The sequence below is a fragment of the Balaenoptera musculus genome, chromosome 6, assembly GCF_009873245.2.
Source record: "Balaenoptera musculus isolate JJ_BM4_2016_0621 chromosome 6, mBalMus1.pri.v3, whole genome shotgun sequence".
NCBI lineage: Eukaryota > Metazoa > Chordata > Mammalia > Artiodactyla > Balaenopteridae > Balaenoptera > Balaenoptera musculus.
Window position 1 is genome coordinate 20,730,140 of NC_045790.1, and position 19,031 is coordinate 20,749,170.

At 47.4% G+C, this 19,031-nt stretch overlaps 1 protein-coding gene across 2 annotated transcripts in view; it reads left to right on the forward strand.

Moving 5' to 3' along the window:
* The window catches only part of SYK (spleen associated tyrosine kinase), a 95,050-nt gene that overhangs the window by 42,421 nt on the left and 33,598 nt on the right, over nt 1-19,031 (forward strand). For both annotated transcript variants that reach the window (XM_036856857.1, XM_036856858.1), the window contains exons 3-6: nt 1,034-1,194; nt 13,975-14,110; nt 17,299-17,380; nt 17,764-17,807. In XM_036856857.1, coding sequence (XP_036712752.1) covers nt 1,034-1,194; nt 13,975-14,110; nt 17,299-17,380; nt 17,764-17,807 — 423 coding nt within the window. The remainder of the gene's footprint in view (nt 1-1,033; nt 1,195-13,974; nt 14,111-17,298; nt 17,381-17,763; nt 17,808-19,031) is intronic.

The window sequence follows — 19,031 nt, forward strand, 5'->3', positions numbered from 1 at the left end:
CATCACCCATCAAGCGTCCTCATCTTCACCCCCAACCCCAGCCCCTGGCAACTCCTCATCTGATTTCTGTCGCTATAGTTCTGCCTTGTCCAGAATACATATAAATGGACTCACACAGCACGTAGCCTTTCCAGACCAGCTTCTTACACTCCGCATAATGCATTCGTGAGTCAGCTGTGTGTCAGGGGTCCATCCTTTATTATGGCTGAGTAGTATTCCACACCCTTTTGCTTTTGCCCTCTGCTCACTTTGAATCGGTTGCCTCTCTGGTACGTAACGATGACTGCTTTTGTATTTCATTCCATCTGTGAAGCATGACAAAATTTTCAAATTCACCTTCCCTTCTGCCTTCCCTCCCCACTTCCATCTCCTCGCGTGGGTTGGTTATGTTTTTGTTTTCACTTCTGATTCTTCTTATAACTTGGAATAATCAGCTCAGGTTGTTTATTTACTACGGTGAAAGATATCTATTTCTCTCCCACTAAGAACAGTTGAAGAAGCGAATTCACCCAGCTGTCAGCCTTTTTCTCATTTTTGTTTTCCATGTTGTCAAGGTTTATCTCCTCTTTCAGTGATCACATCTCTTGCAGTTACAGGCAGCAACGTGTGTAAGTGCGCAGAGTGAAGCCTTGTAGAGGCAGACAGGAAAAAGCATGTCTTATGTCTTCCTGATTGTTATTACGTGATCAGGGTCTAACACAGAACAATCAGTTCTAGGAGGCGACTGATTGGAAGAGGGCAAGAAGACCATTCTCTAGACCTCATGGATTATACCAGATGGTTTCTAAAGCCCAATGTGGCTTTTAAAATGCCCACCTCTGTATTCTAAAATCTATTTTGTTAGTTATATACTTGAAGGCACTTAAATAATATATAGGATCTATTGGCTTTGTTTATTGAATGAACCTACAAACACATAAATAAATGTGATTGCATTTTACCATGTCAGGACTTAGGATAGATTGGAAATGCTTTCTGCGTCTTTCTCGTCACTTTCACTTGGTATGGCTTCACTCTCTTCTCCTCGTGGCAGGGTCAAGCTCTCGAGCAGGCCATTATCAGCCAGAAACCTCAGCTGGAGAAGCTGATCGCCACCACAGCCCATGAAAAAATGCCCTGGTTCCACGGAAAAATCTCTCGGGATGAATCTGAGCAGATTGTCCTGATAGGATCAAAGACAAATGGAAAGTTTTTGTAAGTATTGTGTCTTTTCCCTTCACCCAGTAGCTCCCGGCCTGCTTGGACAGTTAGGGGTAGCTCAGCCTCCCCATCCGTGGAGTCCTGGTGACCCTGGGGAAGGGATCATGTGCTATCATCAAAACACGTGTGTTGGTTGGCTGCACAGACATCTCACATTGAAGCCACCTCATGGAATTCAGCATTTGTTTTGCCCAGTATGGCCCCAAAGTGAACACTTTTCTTGGGCACTGAGGGACATCATTGAAGAATATCTATTCGGCCACATAATCTGCTTTTAATGCCAAACATGGGACGCATAACGCAATCTGTGGCTTTCCATGCAAGCTAAAGATACTGCAGTGTGTTTGCTCACATTTGCCCCAAGATCTCAGACTTTTCTTCTCTTTTTACTTGGGGAGAAGTACCAATAGGATGGAGAGTAAAGAAAATTTGTTGGGAGTCGCTCATATGAAAGATCAGTGCAGGAGCTTGATCACAAGCAGGTGTGCGCACTCTGGCCTCATAATCTCAGAAATGAGGTGTGTGTCTCAAGGCCTGCTCACTCTTACCCTCAGTGGTCAGCGCAGCTCAATCCTGGAGGCGCTGGAGGTGCAGGCTGCCTCGGGGCACGGTCGGTGGTCCAGAGAGGGCAAGGAGCTGCTCAGACAGGTGTCGACCTCATTCCCCCGAGGTGCTGTGGCTGGTGGGATGCAGGGGGGCTGCCGGCCGAGGCATGCTCACCTGTGTTTCTCACTGCTCAGTGACCCCTGCCCCGGACATGCTGACTGGGTGCCCCAATCTGGCCTCGGACACTTACAGAGCAGTGTAGCCCCACGACCAAGGATGTGCAGTCACACCCAGCTGGCACTGTAAACTTTTCCTAGAATTGAAGTGTTTTCTCTGAGTATCCACCTACTTAAAGAATTTTCCTCAGACTTTACCGTAATCCCTATTATTTAAGAAATGATCTTAAACACAATACTCTTTTATTAAAAAAAAAAATGATCCTAAAAACAAGTCCAGAGCAGCCCAGGCTGGCACACAGCGTGACTGGGGTGACGGCTTAGTGGATGCAGTAATGGCCACTGGCAGAAATCATGGGACAGAGGGATATTTTTTCCCCTCAGTGTGGCACCTATCAGCTCATTTTCCCCTGAGGTTTGAACTTTTACCACCTTCTTAGGAATAATTCCAACACTCCTGTCATGGGACTGTATACATGGCATCTTGGTACGTTAAGTCAGCCCCGAGTTGGGTTATCCAAACAGCAAGGCCTCTGCCTTCTCACCGGTTCAGAAGCCTGCTCTCAGGGAGACCGCCTGCTCCCCCCTTAGACAAGGGGATGTTGCAGGGAGCACCCGCCCTGGGACAGCCCCACAGTTGTGGGGTCCTTCCGACTGGCTCTTCTCCGGCCTCATCCAGGTTTCCCTAAAGAATGTGTCTCCGGCCTACTTTCCCATCATTTAAACCGACTCGTCCATCTGTGGACCAGCATTTATTGGTGTCCACGGTTGCATGAGGCACTGGACACCAGCTCCGTCCTGGGCATTGGAGACGGAGGCGTCTGCCTCGTGGGGCCCACATCTCACTGGCAGAAGTAGACACCAAGTGACTGAACAAGAGCTGCACAGCGCATCGGAGCATTTAAGGAAGGGGCTAGAGCATGCTGTGGTTGGGGGTTCTGTTTTATGCTGGATGTGGCAAGGAAGGGCCTGACTGTGAAGGAGACATTTGAGCAGAGACCTGAAAGCAGCTGGGAGCCATCCTGATGAGGGAACAGCCTGTGTGGGTGCCCAGAGGCCAGGAGTGTGCTAGGAGGGCCAGGCCACCACGAGGCCACTGTGGCTGGTGCAGAGTGAGAGGGGGAGAAACGGAGGATGGGGGGCAGGTTACTGAGGGCTCTCGGGCATCGGGAGGACTTTGCTTTGGGCAAGCCAGTCTGTCCAGCTTCGGGAAGGTGTTAGGGCGGATCCAACTGAAGTTCAATGGGACCCGTCTGGCTGCGCGTAGAAAAGAGCCAGTGCAGAGGTGCAGAAGTGAGCACGCTCACCGGCCCCACTGTGCATGTTTCCTCTCCTCTTGAACTATGGTATGAAATCCATTGGCGGTAGCAGAACCCCTGAGCCAGAAGGGACCTCACTGCTAATGGGCTAAATCCCTTGATTTTCAGACAAGGACTTAGGCACAGAGGAGCTTGCCCAAGGCTGTCAGGCAAGTAGGAGATGAGAGCTGGAATGCGGTGTCCCTGGCATGTCTGGGCTGAGAGGAAGCGGCAGGAAAAGCCACGTCCAGGGCGTCCACTGTCTCTGGCTCCACCGCTCTCCCCATGCAAGGTGTGGTGCCAGGGCACGTCACTCAGAACGCCCGCTCCCCCCTCTTGTCTCCTGTCCACACAGCTCGGCTGGGACTGTTCAGGAGTGGCTTTGTGAAGAGTGGCTGTCAGGGACTTTGTACTGTCCTTGGAGAATAAAGGCACTTTACAGAGGAGATGGGCAGTGTGGTCTGTAGACCCTCCCTTGCAGTCATCTGTGGCATTTCTAGAGGTGGCTTTTCATCACCTGCTATGATGGGCTGAATGTTTGTGTCCCCACAGATTCGTATGTTGAAGCCCCAGCCCCCAGTGTAACAGATTTGGAGGTGGGGCCTTTGAGCGGTGATTAGGTTTAGACGAAGCCATGAAGATGGGACCCCATGATGGGATTATCTATGAAAAGGAGGAGGCTGGACTCTGCCTGCGCCAGAGAGGCAAGGCCATGTATGTGAGCGTACAGCCAGATGGGTGCCCTCTACAAGCCAGGAAACAGGCTTTCACCAGCATCGTGATCCGAGACTTCCAGCCTCCAGAACTGAGAGAAAGAAACGTCTGTTGTTTAAGCCCCTCAGGCTGTGGTATTCTTACTAAGGCACCTGCCTGTGTCTGGGGTCCGGCTGGCCGGATGGGAACACCAGACAGGGACCCTCAGCCCAGGTCCTGTGGGTCGGGGCCGGAGCTCTGCCTCGTTCGTGACATCAGGGACACAGGCAGAGTGGACAGGCCGTGTTGGGGATGAGTGCCCTCAGCTCTCCGAGGCCTCATATGACAGCACAGTTTGCCATTTTGAGAAATTAGTCACAGCTCAGGCATGACTACAAAATGGATTTGTTAGGATAGAGAAACAAAGCTTACTTTCCGAAAATGTTGTATCCTCTCCCCCAAAGGAAGGATCCAGAATTGGTGGGGTCCAAAGCATATATAATTTGGAGACCCTCTTTAAGAAAGAACACAAAATTAGGTACAAAATACAGTATATTTTAGAGTGAGAAAAAAATCACAATGATTTACAATTTTAAAAAAACTAATAAATACCTTAAACATACAAAATTTAGAAAAAGTAATATATATTTTTTTTACTTAAGTGCCTGACACATGTCTATAGCACCTTTTATTTTCTACATCTTTTGACTGCATAGTGTTTGCCTCTTCTTTTGACAATAATTTGGTAGTATTTTCTTCATTTTGAAAAAAGAAAACTCAGTCCTTCGTCTAGGTTCACAATTCATTCTGAGTAATGCATGTCCATTTTTAGGATCATTGTCAACTCTGGGAAAGGAAGTTGGAGTGGAAGAAAGAGTGGTCTTCTCTGGCTGTGATTAAATATCTTTTACAAATCATACAAAACTCTAAGGCCATGTGGTCACACTGCTGGGCCCTGCTTGGGCCGAACGAGGCCGTGGGGACAGGCTGTGGTCAATGGTTCTCTGACTGTCCAGTTCAGAAATATCTCACCATGTGGTTCGTGCAGGACAGCTCAGAGCTCACATTCACAAGTGCTGCTCCAAGAGCACATCACATCTGCTGAAATGTAATGTGCTGGTCCCTTCGTGTCATCATGTAAGGGATCTCAGAACGAAAACGCTCTAAAATTTCCATGTTCTGCAAACGAAAAACAATGGAATTGTCACTTGCTTTGTGTTTAGTACCCAGGTAAACATTTTATTGTTTTTGGCTAACAGTCCTTGAAAATCTTACAGAGTCAAGAGTGAGTTCTAGGTGACCTTTAAAATACACAGATGGCAACTCTCCAAATGGCTGACTTAACATGGCACAGAAAAGATAGTATCTCAGATTTGTCAAAGGAGTCATCAAACCAGTAAGTCGCCAATGCCATTTTCACTGTAGTTCTTATTTTCTGACTTTAGAAGTATGCTGTTAAAAATTTAAAAAGCTGCAAAAATAGCCTTTCAGTCCACAAAATAATGCATTCCACCATATGTGTGCCAGGCATTGTGACAGGACTGTGACAAACAAGATAGACTTTAGTCCCTGCCTGCACCGTGCTGGCAGCCTAGGGGAAGGTGTTAAATTCAGAAAGACATACTGCAAAGTGTGTGACGTGTGACTACATGTCCCGCTCCATCCATCACGGTCGCCCCATCTGATGACACTGTTGGTATCCTTATTTCTGTTCACTTGTTTGCTGTCCGTCAGCACCACTTGTTCTGAATGCCCAAGTGCAGGGACCGGCCTCCATCTTCACGGGTGGAGCCCCAGTGCTCAGAACAGGTCTCAGTGGTGGGGAAAGGGACATTTCAGCTGTGTTCTGAGCAGTGAGGAGAAGAGAATCAGTAGAGAAAGAAAAGAAAGTGGTCCTGGGCAGGAGGAAGTGTCAGTGCAGAGCCTTAGGGGTCAACGTTGCCACCTGAGCGTGGCCTGGCCCAGGAGCGGGGCAGGAGTGACAAGCTGTGTGAAGGAAAGGCAGTCCAACCAGACAGGAAGTCCCTCCTGACCCTAAGGGGTGGACCGGGGAATGGATTATCCACTCAGGGAGAGTGAAAGGGGACCGATAACATGATGGGAGGGGGTACAGCAGGGGTCAACAGGGCTGTCTCAGGCCAGATGGTCATCCTATTTACACACCAACTGTAATATTTGCCAGATGATCCTTAAACTGGCCGATTAGGTTTAGCTGAGGTTGAGGTGGTAGTAAGGCAGTTCCGGACTCCATCAGGAGGGAAGAAGGGCCACGGCAGGATGGGTGCTGGGGCAGCTGTGCCCAGAGCCGCTGGGTGAGAATGGTGGAAGGCAAGAGGTGCTGACTGCAGGTCTTATTTTGGAAATGCTTGGTGAACGCCAGGCCAGTGTTGCCATGGGACTAAGAGGTGGAGGGGATTGAAGGAGATCCCAAGAGAGCAGGTGGGGACGAGGTGCTGCCAGGTCGAGTCTCCTGGGCCAAACCAGTGGTGCAGTCAGGTCTGGGAGACTTGTGAGGTCCTGAGGAAGACCCTGACCTCTGAGATGGCCCCCTGGATTGTGGAGAGGGGAATGAGGGTTCTGCAGGGGGAGAGATGGCAGAGAGTCAGGTCTTAGACCAGGACAGTAGTTTGCAGAAGTCAAGAGTGAGTGTTGCCCATGCCATAGCTGAGTAGTGTGGGCAGGAAAGGAAGGTGAGAACAAAGGCCGAGAGGAAGCCCAGGAGAGTTGGAGTCCGAGGGTCTGAGAGGCACACGTGCTGGGGAGTGTACGAGCTGTGGCCTGTGGGCTTCGCGGGTCCTGAGGCCGTAGAGCCTTACATCCCCTGCAGTTGGGGGTGGGCCTCAGCACCCTGCGCTGTCCTGTGGTTGTTGTACATGATGGGTGGGACTCCTTGACCCGTGCTTTTCTCATGACAGCTCTTTAATATGTTACAGTCATCCCAGGTAGCCTGGGGCCCTGTATGCAGAGAAAAAAGACAGTGCAGAGGCCTCTGAGCAGTTACCAAGTAGTGGTGCCGTTTATCCTTCACATGCCCTCCACAGTCAACCACCTTTCCAGCCCTGCAGAACAACTGAGTCCCCTGTGTGATGTGCTCTTATGTGCTCTGCATCTGAAATCCAGGTACCCCAGACCTTCCCCTGTCCCTTTCAAGGAGAAATAAACACTTTAATCTTTGAGTCATCCCTTCTTCATTAGCCATTTTCTAGATGGAGTATGACATTCTCATTGCTTTCTCCCTTCCTCCCTTCCCTTCCCTTCCCTTCCCCACCATATCCTTCTCCATTATAGCCCGATGCCCCTCATACCCTCTCCTCCTTTACACACATGTACGCATCCACACACACACACACACACACACACACACACACACACATTCACTTATTCATGTCTCTAATGTTCGGGGCCCTGTAGGAAGCCTTCCAGGAGAACCTACAGGTAAAACAATGGGCAACATGCACAGATGGTCCAATGAGGGCATACACCATTCTGTACACAACTGGGTACTAGAAGATTTGGTGACAGTGGCTTTCTAAGGAAAAGGGTTGTGTCCACCCAGAATCAGGAATGTGCTAAACCATGTGGTCCTTGTCCAGGTTGGACCTGGCTTGGGGACACTGGGTGACATACCGGCCACCCTTGAATAGTAGAACAATACCTTTCACCAGTGCCCTCCCCCTCCCTCTCCCCCTTCCCCATCAGGTGTACTGGATGGCAGGTGGACGCCTTTCTTTGGAAATAGCTATTAGTAATCTTTCTCAGTGCAAGTACAACTCAGTGTTAGGTAACCAGGATAAAATGTATTCAGAATATGCTACAGTTTTTCAGAGACATTGAGCTAGCTTGTAAGAATATACACTTGTATTCCCCATGAGCAAGGAACAAATGTAAACTAGGAGAAAGGATGAAGAATGAAAACAGTACCTTCAGTGGGGTTCCACAGGATGGATACAAAGTCCAGAGCAGATGATGTAAGCAGTGATTCTCAACCTTCTGTTTGTGTGCAAACCACCTGGATGCTGGTTAAAGCACAGATTGCTGGGTCAAACCACACACCCCCACCCCCCAGGTTTTAACTCGCTAGGCCTGAGTTATAGCTCAGGAATTTGGATTTCTAACAAGTTCTCAAGTGATGCAGGTCTGAGGACCACATTTGAGCCTGCTCGAGATGCTGGATGCCTACCTAGGCTACGTTAAGAATAGTGATCATTTGAGATTTTCCAAGTTCATTGGAGGGTCTGTAACTATATGTGCAGTAGGGAATGTTCCTGTATTATTTGACTGGTTGAGATAGAGTTAACCTTGAAACTGCTTCTATTTGTAGAAACTTAAGTTCAGGCAAGTGCAGCCACTTAATAGCTCTGTGATTTAGATAGCTTAATTCATCTCTCTGACCTCAGCTTACTGAATGATAAAAAGGGGAAACTACTGTGTTACCTGAGTTGTTACAGAGATGAACAGGTAATATGTTTAAAGCTAAGCCAGTGGTTGTCCTGTATCTGTGCTTCCTACAACCATGGATTCTTTCATCAGTTCTGGAAAATACTCATCTATTTTTTTCAAGTATTATCATCCTTCTTTCTTATCATTTCTGCCTTCAGAGGCTCCTATTAAACGTATTTTAGACCGTCTTAATTCATTCTCTATTCTTTCTTAGTTTCTATTGCCTTTTCTCTGTGCACTGAACTAGGTAATGTTCTTGGATTTGTCTTCCAATTCATTAATTTTCACCTCATCTGTATCTAATCTACTTTAAACTCATCCACTGTTTTTTTTTTCCGTCAGTTATATTTTTTAAAAATTTCTAGAAATTCCATTTGTTTTTGTTGTTTCTCAAATAGTCCTATACATTTTTGAGAGTATCTTATTGCTTGCTAGTTTTTGTGATTCCATCTTTTGTTTCTTTGAATATTTCATGTATAGTTAGCTTATATTCTGTATCTGATGATTCCAATACAGAAAGTCCTTAGGTGTATAAATCTCTGTCTCTCCTGCTCTTTTTCCCTCCCTGACCTCTTTCTTATAACTCCTGTTTCCTTATGTTTTGGGTGATCTTTTTGAGCTCGTATTTGATTGATATTCATCTGTGGGACTCCTGAGTGTTCTATGCTGGGAACACTGTTCTCCGGAGTTGAAGAGGTTTTCTTCTTCACCGTCCTTGCTTTAATGGGGGAATCTCAGGTTCAGGTGCCCACCTTGCTGTTGGCCCGGAATGTTCTCCCCCCCGTCCACTGCAGCACTGATATTGGTATTTGTCCTTAGGCAAATCTCACTTTTTTTTTTTTTTTTTTTTGCTCTTATTTGCCACTCACTTTTCCCTGCTTAAGTTATAACTCACTTTTTGTTATATATTTAAATTTCAAAAGTGATCTCTGGGTTTAGAGAAAACCGTACTCTTATTCATTGATGAGTGAGACTGCGTGACCCTCATATGCCACAATAAAAGCTGAGTTCTGTGAGCGCTCTTAGGTGCTGCCATCATGGATCAAAGTGTGCCATTTTATTCGACACATGTGGTTCTGCAGCCGCAGGTCAGCATAAAGTGTCATGGCCTGTCTGAAGTGAAAAGTTTAAAGGGTGTTGTGGACTAACGTCAGAATCACTTCATTGGTCTGATCAAGGTCCCCATGAAGCTGGAGGAGAAGCAGCATGACCTAGTTTCACCTCATAAACTAGAGCAGAGGGAGAGAGAGGGGAACTGATAAAACTTTTTAAAAGGCAGACGTGTGAAAGAATAGCTTGGCATGGCCCCAATATTTAGACCTGTGTTCCGTACTGATCCTGCTTTCATTGCATGTGTGGAATGCTCACGTGCCTAAATTTTGCTGTAGTGCAAGGCAGAAGCACCCGGAAGTTGCATTTCCTTTTGTCTTCCGTGGATCATTAGGGCTGGTACCTCTCCTGAGTCTGGGGGTGCTCTCAGCGTTATACTGGCAAGCATACTCCTGGGTATGCCACTCCCATACCCTCTCCTTCCTTACTCCTCAGCTGCTGTCTTGAGAAGCCACTGTTGGGCCCCATGCTGCAGTATCTGACCACCCAATACAGCGTCAGCCCTGGAAGTGAGCCCCTCCCTGTCTCTTTGTACAGCCCATGCTGGCCATAGGCACACAGCTTATCCCAGGCACCCCGCTTCCCCTCCAGCCAGCCACGCTCTTCTCTGCCCATGGGAAAAAAAAATGCACAGGACAGTGAGAATGCCTGGTGGGCTAGGATGTGTACCCCAGCTGTTCTGTTCTGTCTGCAGCAGACGCAATGCACTGTCCCCAGACCTTGCTGGGTGGAGGTCACCTTGAGGGTCCCACCACCTCCCGGTCCTCACTTCCCTGTCAGTGTCTGGGCATCATTACCACATGTTTTCTCTGATCCAGGAGGTCGTAGGAGAGTGGAAAAGGGCTTCAGCACCCCCAGGCTGTGCCTGGCAGAACGAACAATCTCCCCACCTCAGCTTTGCCAAGTGCTTAGTGTCTGTGAGTTGCAAGCCCTGCTCATCGCAGAGCCTGAGACCATCCACCCGCAGAGGCAAGGTGGCTCTCCTGCCCTCTCACCAAGGACCTCAAGACGGTCTTAAGGCCAGTTAGGAGAACTTCGCAGTTCAAAAGCGCTGAAGTCCCACACCCTGTCGTAGCAAAACACAAGTCTGTCGTGAGCCTGCTTTTTCCAAGAGACTCACTGGGAAAAAAATACAGTATTCTAGGGCTTCTGGGAATATGCCTGAAGATAGTTGACCTGGAGGGTGGAGGTCAGCGACCCCAAGAGAAGGTGCAAGACTAGTCTTTGCTCTTTCCCCTTTGGGCGTCCACGTGACAAACCTGGCGGGTGTCCCAGGGCAGAGGGGGGGGGCTTTCTGAGGAACAGGAGGGGGCCAGGAGGAGGAGCTACTTCAGCTTCCAAACCAGTATTTTCCGTATGTTAGATTAAAAATAGCCCAGCCCAGGATCCGCCTGCAACCAGCAGACGCCTCACAGTTACTGGCCGTTAGTGTCACCAAGCCTCTGGTCTTTGCTACCTACAGATGTTGGGCCTGTGGGTTTCCCTTCTCTGCCCTCGTTTCCTGCCAGCTGCCTCGGGGGCTGCTCAGGCTGCATGTCCACAGCCTGTCCCTGTGCCTCCCGGTCCTTAGGTTGTAATCACCGGGTAGCTGTCGCCGCTGGCATCCCGGGAGCTGAAACAGGTTGCCTGGCTGGAGCTCTGGGAGAGAAACTCCTCTGGGACCTGTTCTTGGGGGGAGCCTCAAGGAAGCGTGTGCCTTTGCAGAAATCACCGCCCAAAAGCAAGAGATGCTCTATTTCTGCCTTGCACCAGCTCTCTTTTAATGCTGTTTTTCTTATGAAATACTAAGCACACAGAAGAGTGCGTCACTCTGTAAGTGCAGCTTAATGGATGATTCTAAAGCAAACACCACTGGAGTCAAGAACTAAAACACAAGCAGCATCGCAGAAGGCCCCTCACTCACACCCACCCGTTACAGGACGCCACTTCCTGCACCCTTGTGTCCAGCATGCCCTGGTTGTTTTCTTTCTCGTCACCACCTAGGACCTAGGCGTACATCAAAACTGTTTGCATTTGCCTGTTTGGGAACTTCATGCATGTGGAATCACAGTATATGTTTTATACTTGTGAGAGTCATCTGTGCTTTGTATCACTGCCATTTGTTTGTTTTATTCTATGACATTCTGTGGTATGAATACCCCACAACCTACCCACTCTGCACTTAGTGAACACTTAGGCTGCTTACGGTTTTTGATAATCGCAGATAAAGCTGTTATAAGCATCCCCACATACTTTATAGGTGCAGAATGCACACATTTTGTATATCGTGGAGTGTTTTGCTGACTCAGAGGGGATAAATAGGTTCAATTTCAGTAGAGAATTCCAAACTGTTTTCCAAAATGATTGAACTGATTCATGCTCCCACAGGCGGTATACGAGGGTGCCTATTGCCCTCATTCTCAGAAATATTTAGCATTTTTGGTCTTTTTAATTTTTGCCAGTCTGAAGGGCGTGTAATGGTATTTCCATTGTGGTCTTAATTTGAATTTCCCAATTTCTGATGAGGTGATTGAACCATCTCCCCAGGCATTCTGTGATCCTCCATCTCAGTTTTAACAACAAAAGGTCAATCAGGGCATAAGGCAAGGTGGAATGGTTGGGCATTGGACATGGATCTGGAAAACTGGAGTTCAGATCCAGTTAATTGATTCCAGGACCCTGAGGTCCAAGATGCAAAGGACTTTAAATCAAAGAGAATGGTATTTTGGAATGGCCTATGGGCATCATTATCCCAAGGTCACCTTTTATATGCATATATGTAAATAGGTATTGCTTCATATTAAGAATTTGTATAGTTCTTTGTACCTCCAAACTATCCTATTTGTTTGCCACGGATGCTTATAAAATAAACAAAGCAGGTGTGAGTAGTCCCACATTATAAAATAGCTTCCCTACAAGATAGACTCAGTTATCCCTCATATAAAAATATGCTTTTCCTTTTCTGTGTGGTGGTTTTTCGGTTTGACAGCAACCAACTGGCCTTAATGGGCCGTGTAACTGTGAAAGGGAGCTTACGCTTTGGGGTGCCGGTGACCTGGTTGGGTTGGGAGGAAAGGATGTTTTCACAGAGCAGAAAGTTTCAGAAGCGGCCCCTACTGAGGCCGAGGCGGGTCTGGGCATTTCCCGCCACCCACACCAGCTGCCCTGAGCACTGGGGTATGGAGGGAACCCGTTCATCACGCACAGCCAAGCACGACTTAAACTTGTTTTTAAAACGAGGTTCCAACCCCACACGACACAGCTCATATCTCAAGTCCTGGGCTAGCTCTTTGAAGTGAACCTACAAGGCCAAGGGTGACCACGTCAGCTTCCAAAGTGCATCTTGTGGATGTGGCCTCGTACAACCAAAAGGAGGCATCAGAAATCTCCCCTCAACGTGGAAATCCGACGGCAGCTTGGCATATGTGAACTCTTCCCAAAATACAGCGCATTGGGCACATTGCTTAACATTTGGGGGCCTCAGTTTCCTCGTTTTAGAAAATGCCAAGACCGGAGAGGCTTTCTGGGACCTCTGGGACCTCGGTGACTCACCCTCTCGCAGATCTTGTGATCCCAAGGGCTTGAGTTGCTGAGAGGGGAAGATGGGCTGAGGATGGTGATGACTGAGGAATTCAGCTGGGGAGGGGCTTCACCTCCATTCCGTGCCTTTGCAGCCCCACCAGGCCTGCGCCCCCCCCCCCAAGTTCCACAGGCCCTCCCTGTGGGCGGCAGGCCCCCCTACATCACAGCGGGTGTCTCTCTGCTCGGTATCAGACTCACAAGTCTCATTTCCTGGATAAGGGAAGGGGGTGGGGGGTGGTGCCCAGGAGCACCCACCGGGACCAGGAGACAGAGCCTGGGCGCCCAGCACAGCCAACGCAGCCCTGACTGTGCTTGCTTCTCCCCACCCCACGCTGGAGGGCATTTTCTTCTCCTGGCAACGTCATCTGACCGCATCACATGGAACATTTTAAATCCCGGTCCTGGTCCCGCCCTCTCCTCCCTGCAAAGGGGAGAGCGAGCTTGAGGGAGTGAAGAGGGCTTTCAGCCCCCTCCATCTGGGGTCCAGAAGGTTCCTAGATAAAATGCCCACCAAACACCCCCCCTCCACGCCCACCCTTGGCTAGACAGGGGAGCTGCACTGCCTGGAATCTGATCCCAATGCAGAGCAGAGCTCACTGAAGAGAGGAGGTGAGTGAAGAGGGCTCTACAGACTCCCCAGCTGCGGAACGCTGCGGGTCCCACTTACTGGTACCAGGCAAACAGAGGACTTGCCCCCAGAGCCCAGGCCTCTCCTGATGCCCACACAACGCTCCCCAGCCTGCTGGGCTTGGCTGTGGCCTGTCCCCGACCATAGCATTTCCTTGTCTGGAGCTTGCGGTGTCACTGAGCTGTGGGCTGGGCCTCCCTGGGTACAAAGTCCTTGACCCCTTGTCCCCGAGGTTGGGACGCTGTTGCAGGCTGCCTCCCCAGGGCGCTCCTCCCTTCCAGGCGGTAGGAGTGATGGTGATGCGCTGTCTCCTCTCTTCCAGGATCAGGTCCAGGGACAACGGGTCTTACGCCCTGTGCCTGCTGCACGAGGGGAAGGTGCTGCACTACCGCATCGATAAGGACAAAACGGGGAAGCTCTCCATCCCTGGTGGGAAGAATTTCGACACACTCTGGCAGGTATACATCATCCTCAGAAAAGAGAGGAACCGGCCCCTGGACCTTGTTAGAATATGCCACCTGGCTCCTTGCCAAGACGTGCCCAATCAGAGTCTGCTCTTCAGCCTTCAAGTTCCTGGATGACTGGTCTAGGGTCATCATGTCAGGTGACAGAGGCTCCCATAGCTTATCCAGGACCCCTCAGCTCTTGGCACTAGGAAGTGGTACCCACTCAGGACTGTGCTTAGTTTAACAGGAGACCCTGCCTTGGGGCACTAGAGGCATTTTCTTTCTAAGACGTTCTTCCTGGAACCCAGAACAGCCTTTCAGACAAATACACACAGTAGAAAGGTGTGGATGGCTGGGAAGGGAGGCCTAGAAGTGGCTAATCAGACTGTTCTTTGAGTTGTGAGAGGCCAAATTTAATATAAAATGTCAGGTGCCGTTCTCACTGCAAAACGAATCTTGCTGCAAAATTAGGGCAACCTAGCAGTCAGCGTTTCCTGTGCTTCAGGCTGCCATTTGTATAGGATTGTTCAGCCCTGGTCTAAAAAGGGGTTCTTCTTGACCCACCTGATAGTAAAACCGAAAACAGATCATAATTTGGGAGTTTCTTAGGCACTAATGAGCCCTAATCCGGTGTTCATCCCTGCTTTCCATTGGGCACGAACGACTTGGCTTCATCCTAAATCACAGCTCCACGAGGAAATGGCAAAGCAGCCTATAAACTGTAGTGGGTCCAGAGACAGAGAAAACCAAGGGACTCTGCCATCCCAAGAGCGACAGCTACGTTGAGCTTTTGTAGGCGCGGGACGTCATCGGGGATGGGTTCAAATGTCCACACCAGGCCCCTCCAGGAACCTCATGTCTGGTTACAGCAGGAAAGGACCCGACTCAAAATCTTGCCTTTTTAAAAACTGTGATCAGGGATCCCCATTACCTTTAAAGCACTTAGAGTAACCACCACACGTGGTTTATTTTGGTTCCTAATGCTGTAGTTGGGGACAAAATCTTTGAATGCTGGGTATTTTAATATTTATTCATATTAGTCATAATGCTGACATTGTCTTTTGGTTTGTAGATCATTAGCATGTAGCTTATTATCAACCACAGACTTTGCTTTGTTTTAATGGTATCGCTTTGAAAGAGTATTTAACCTATTAGGTACTAATGCCCAGTGCAAATCAGAGAGATGAGTAGGGAATGTTACCTTCTGGTATTAATTTCCCATCAGAGCCTCTCACTTCCTACAAGAATTGTTGATGGTGTGCATTTAAAGGCACTGGAGTCCATCTGTCAGCCCAATGCTTGAGGGTCCTGGGCTCCATCACTGGTACACAGCTATTGCACTTCTCCTGAATGACCATTTTCCCTGTGTGAGCCCACTCACAGTTTCCAAGTCTGCATGCTGACTATAATGTTAAACATCTTTAATTGTTGGAAAGTTCCTTCCCAAGACTCTTTCCCATATTTACTGATTCCTCCAGCATCTCACAGTATTCAGCCTTAATTAATCTTTCCCCTTGTATATATGTTTAAGAAAGAGCATAAAAATGCCAGCAGTACCTTCCATTTTTAAAAGTGTGATTTCATTGGTTTTCCTTGACACCAACATAAGATACCTCTGTGCCCTTCCCCCACCCAGGAGTCTGGTGTTATTTTTCTGAGAGTTGGTAACTGCTACACTACTCTAGTATTCCTTTCTTTAGAGCTAGAGTCAACACATCCGTGGACCAGATCTGCCCCTGGTCTGCTTTTGTGTAGTACTTGAAGACAATGGTTTTTATACGTTAAAGGGTGGTTTTTAAAAAAAATAAATAAAGGACTGTGTGACAGAGATGCCATGTGGAGTGAAAAAGCCTAAAATATCACTATCTGGCCCTTTACAGAAAAAGTTTGCAGACCCCTGCCCAAGAGGGAAATCCTTACATGTATGCCCACCTCCCAGACACCCTTGTGGCGTAGATTATCTGAAAACATAAGCTTGTAAGGAGATATTTGAATGACGTTGGAGAGATGTGTGATAGTTCAGCTGTTGTAGGGACCTCAATACTATTAGCCTTAGAACACACTATTGCATTTAACAGAATAGAGAGAGCTTTGATGTCCATTTCAGTAGCGTATTAGGGCTGGTCAGATTGAAACATTTATTAAGAAGGTGGATCTCATGTTGTGTTCTTTCCACAATAAAATAAAATTTAAAAAAAAAGAATGCTCCCTGGAAGGATAAAATATATTCATTCAACAAACATTCACCCAAATAGGTAAGTTTTGAGAGGAAAGAAATTCAGAAGCAACGAGTCCTTAACTGGAAAAGGTACCAATAAACAGATAAGGAAGAAATATCAGATAGGAAGATTTTAGCTTGTCTGAAGAGGAAATGTCTGTATGAGAAAAGTAAATGTGAAAACTAAGACTGTCTTCCTATTGCATAATTTTGATTGGATATAAATAAATCTATTTGCCATTCATTTATTTTTTAGTGTAGCAATCAGGCATCATGATTCATAGTTTTCTGGGAGCCATTAGCCAAGGCTGTCCATATCCCGTCAACATAAGGCCATTTGCCAAAGGGTCAGCTTTCCCCATGTCCCAGCTCTCACATCACCTGTGCTGTGATGTCTTCTCTCTGAAACTTTTGGGCTGAATTGTTTGGTCCCTCCAAAGCCTTTGCCCACAGCACTATTACACCATTAATCACTTTACATTGTTCATTTATATCTCTCTCCACCAAGAAAGTACCTCAACAGTAGGAAATGTGTCTCATTCACCATAGTGTACCTTTTGTCCTATCTCAGGACCTAGCACACAGCAGAATGTTTGTTTAATGACTGAATACATGAATGAACGTTAGCATGCAGAATTCATTGTTATAATATCACACAGATATGGGAGAATATAAACAAGTAAATGCAACTTGCTACCCAGAAAAAAAAAAAAAAAAAAGAAGAAGAAGAAGAAAGAGGGTGAGCCAAGAGCAGAGTCCAAAAGGGAAGGTGGCATGTGAACTTCTGTCCAGAAGTCTGAGGGTGGCAGGAGAGAGGCATGGGGAGGGATCAGGAAGACCACCAAGGAAGCACCTTCTGTTGTTAAGGGCTGTCCTTGAATCGCTTTTAAAGTCCAAAAGGGGAGTCAGCTGCTCCAGGTCAGGATTTCTCCATTGCCTGCCTCCATTATTTATTATACTTTCTTACTTTCTTCTTTTTCAGCTCGTCGAGCATTATTCTTATAAGTCAGATGGTTTGTTAAGAGTTCTTACGGTTCCATGTCAAAAATTTGACGGTCAAATGGGTGAGTAGCCAAGACATTGGAGTCTCACCCTTTCAGATGTTGATAATAATCAGCCTCGTTTTAGATTTGGTCTGTTGCAAATTCAAACAAGATGGGATGAGGCTTTGTTTTTACTGATTGATTAAAATGATGTCAGATTGCTCCAGTTTTATAGATATCGTTCATCAAAAGATAGCTGATAACTTTAACTTTAAAAAACAAATTCATTTTAATTGCTTATGTGAGAAAGGTGAAAGAGGGTATCAAGAAATGTATGCAGAAAATGTATCTACTCCTCAAGCAGTAATATTTTACAGTCACATTGATTGATCTGCAGTGGGGGAGGGGATAAATAGTTGGTTTTCACTAACATAGCAGTAATTGTCCATGTTCTTTCTAACCAGGAAATATTAATTTCCGTCCACAACTTCCAGGTTCCCATCCTGTGGTAAGTGTTACTTAGCCATGCTGTTAAAAGCGAAACAGTTGTATATTAGCATGATGAAAAGCATGTTTAGATAACAGGAGTCATGGTAATTGTTTTCATCGCACTTGATAAACTGGGATTGCTGGTGTCAGCTAGAATCAGCCTATTTTCAGATCCAAGCTAGCCAAATTAACTTCTTAGGTAGGTTAAAATCCCTCCATTTTCTAAAAAGTATACAAAATGACCATGCAACCCAATGTTAAATCAGAAATACGCCTCCTGGCAGATTTGGGAAATGTAGCATCTTGTTCAGGCTCAGTCCTGATCCATCCACGTGGAGGCCTGTGCACGATCCGTGTGACCACGTGCATGCTGGTGTAGCGAGCCAGGTGTGTAAGACATCTCACTGAGGTTGACTGCCCGACTCTTTTGGTTAAATCAACCAAGACATTGTTATCAGAAAAATCACCCTTTCCAGGAGAGCTGCTTTGGCCATAGCTTGGTGGAGGAAGGCTTGGGATGGGGATGCTCTGTGCCATCACATGAGAGAAGCCCCTAGAGAAGGATGGAGTCAGGGGCTTGGCCAGAACCCACCTCTCCCTCCATGTCAATAGGAGGTGAGAATGTGGTTTGTCCACACTTTCTCCACATGGGTTTGCCCAACACATGCCTGATACTCCCCAAAAGAGAGAATTCCAGCTCTCTCCTCCCTCCAGACTGTTATGAATTGACACACGGATTTATACTCCAAGCAGGAATGATGTCCTGCTACTTTAAGGGGGACCTCACTGTGGACATTTGATGCCCTTTAATGCTATCTGTGAGGAATGAAAATTCCCCCATCGTGAGCTGTGCACCCTACACCTCACTTTCTGCCTGTTAACCCTTAAAATCTGCAAAAGGCGGAATGCCCACTCTGCCCTCGGAGGGGGCTGTTGACTTGCTCAGAAGCTGCAGCTACGCTGAACCAGGCAGGCTCTCCGGGTACAGCCCCTGTCCCCAGACTGGGGGAAATGGAACTGGCTAAAATACCGATGAACTTTGGGATCAACCTCTAAAATATAGCACTTTAATGGAGTCATCATTTTATTTTACCCTTTATACAGCTCATGGGCCTGGCGAGTCAACTTTAAGGTTGTACCCATCATGAGACAGGTCCATTTTCCTCTAAGAGGCATGAGGGCTTAGGGCTGAGTACTCTTAAAAGAATATCAAGCCCTCTATCTAACCTTGCATCACCTAATG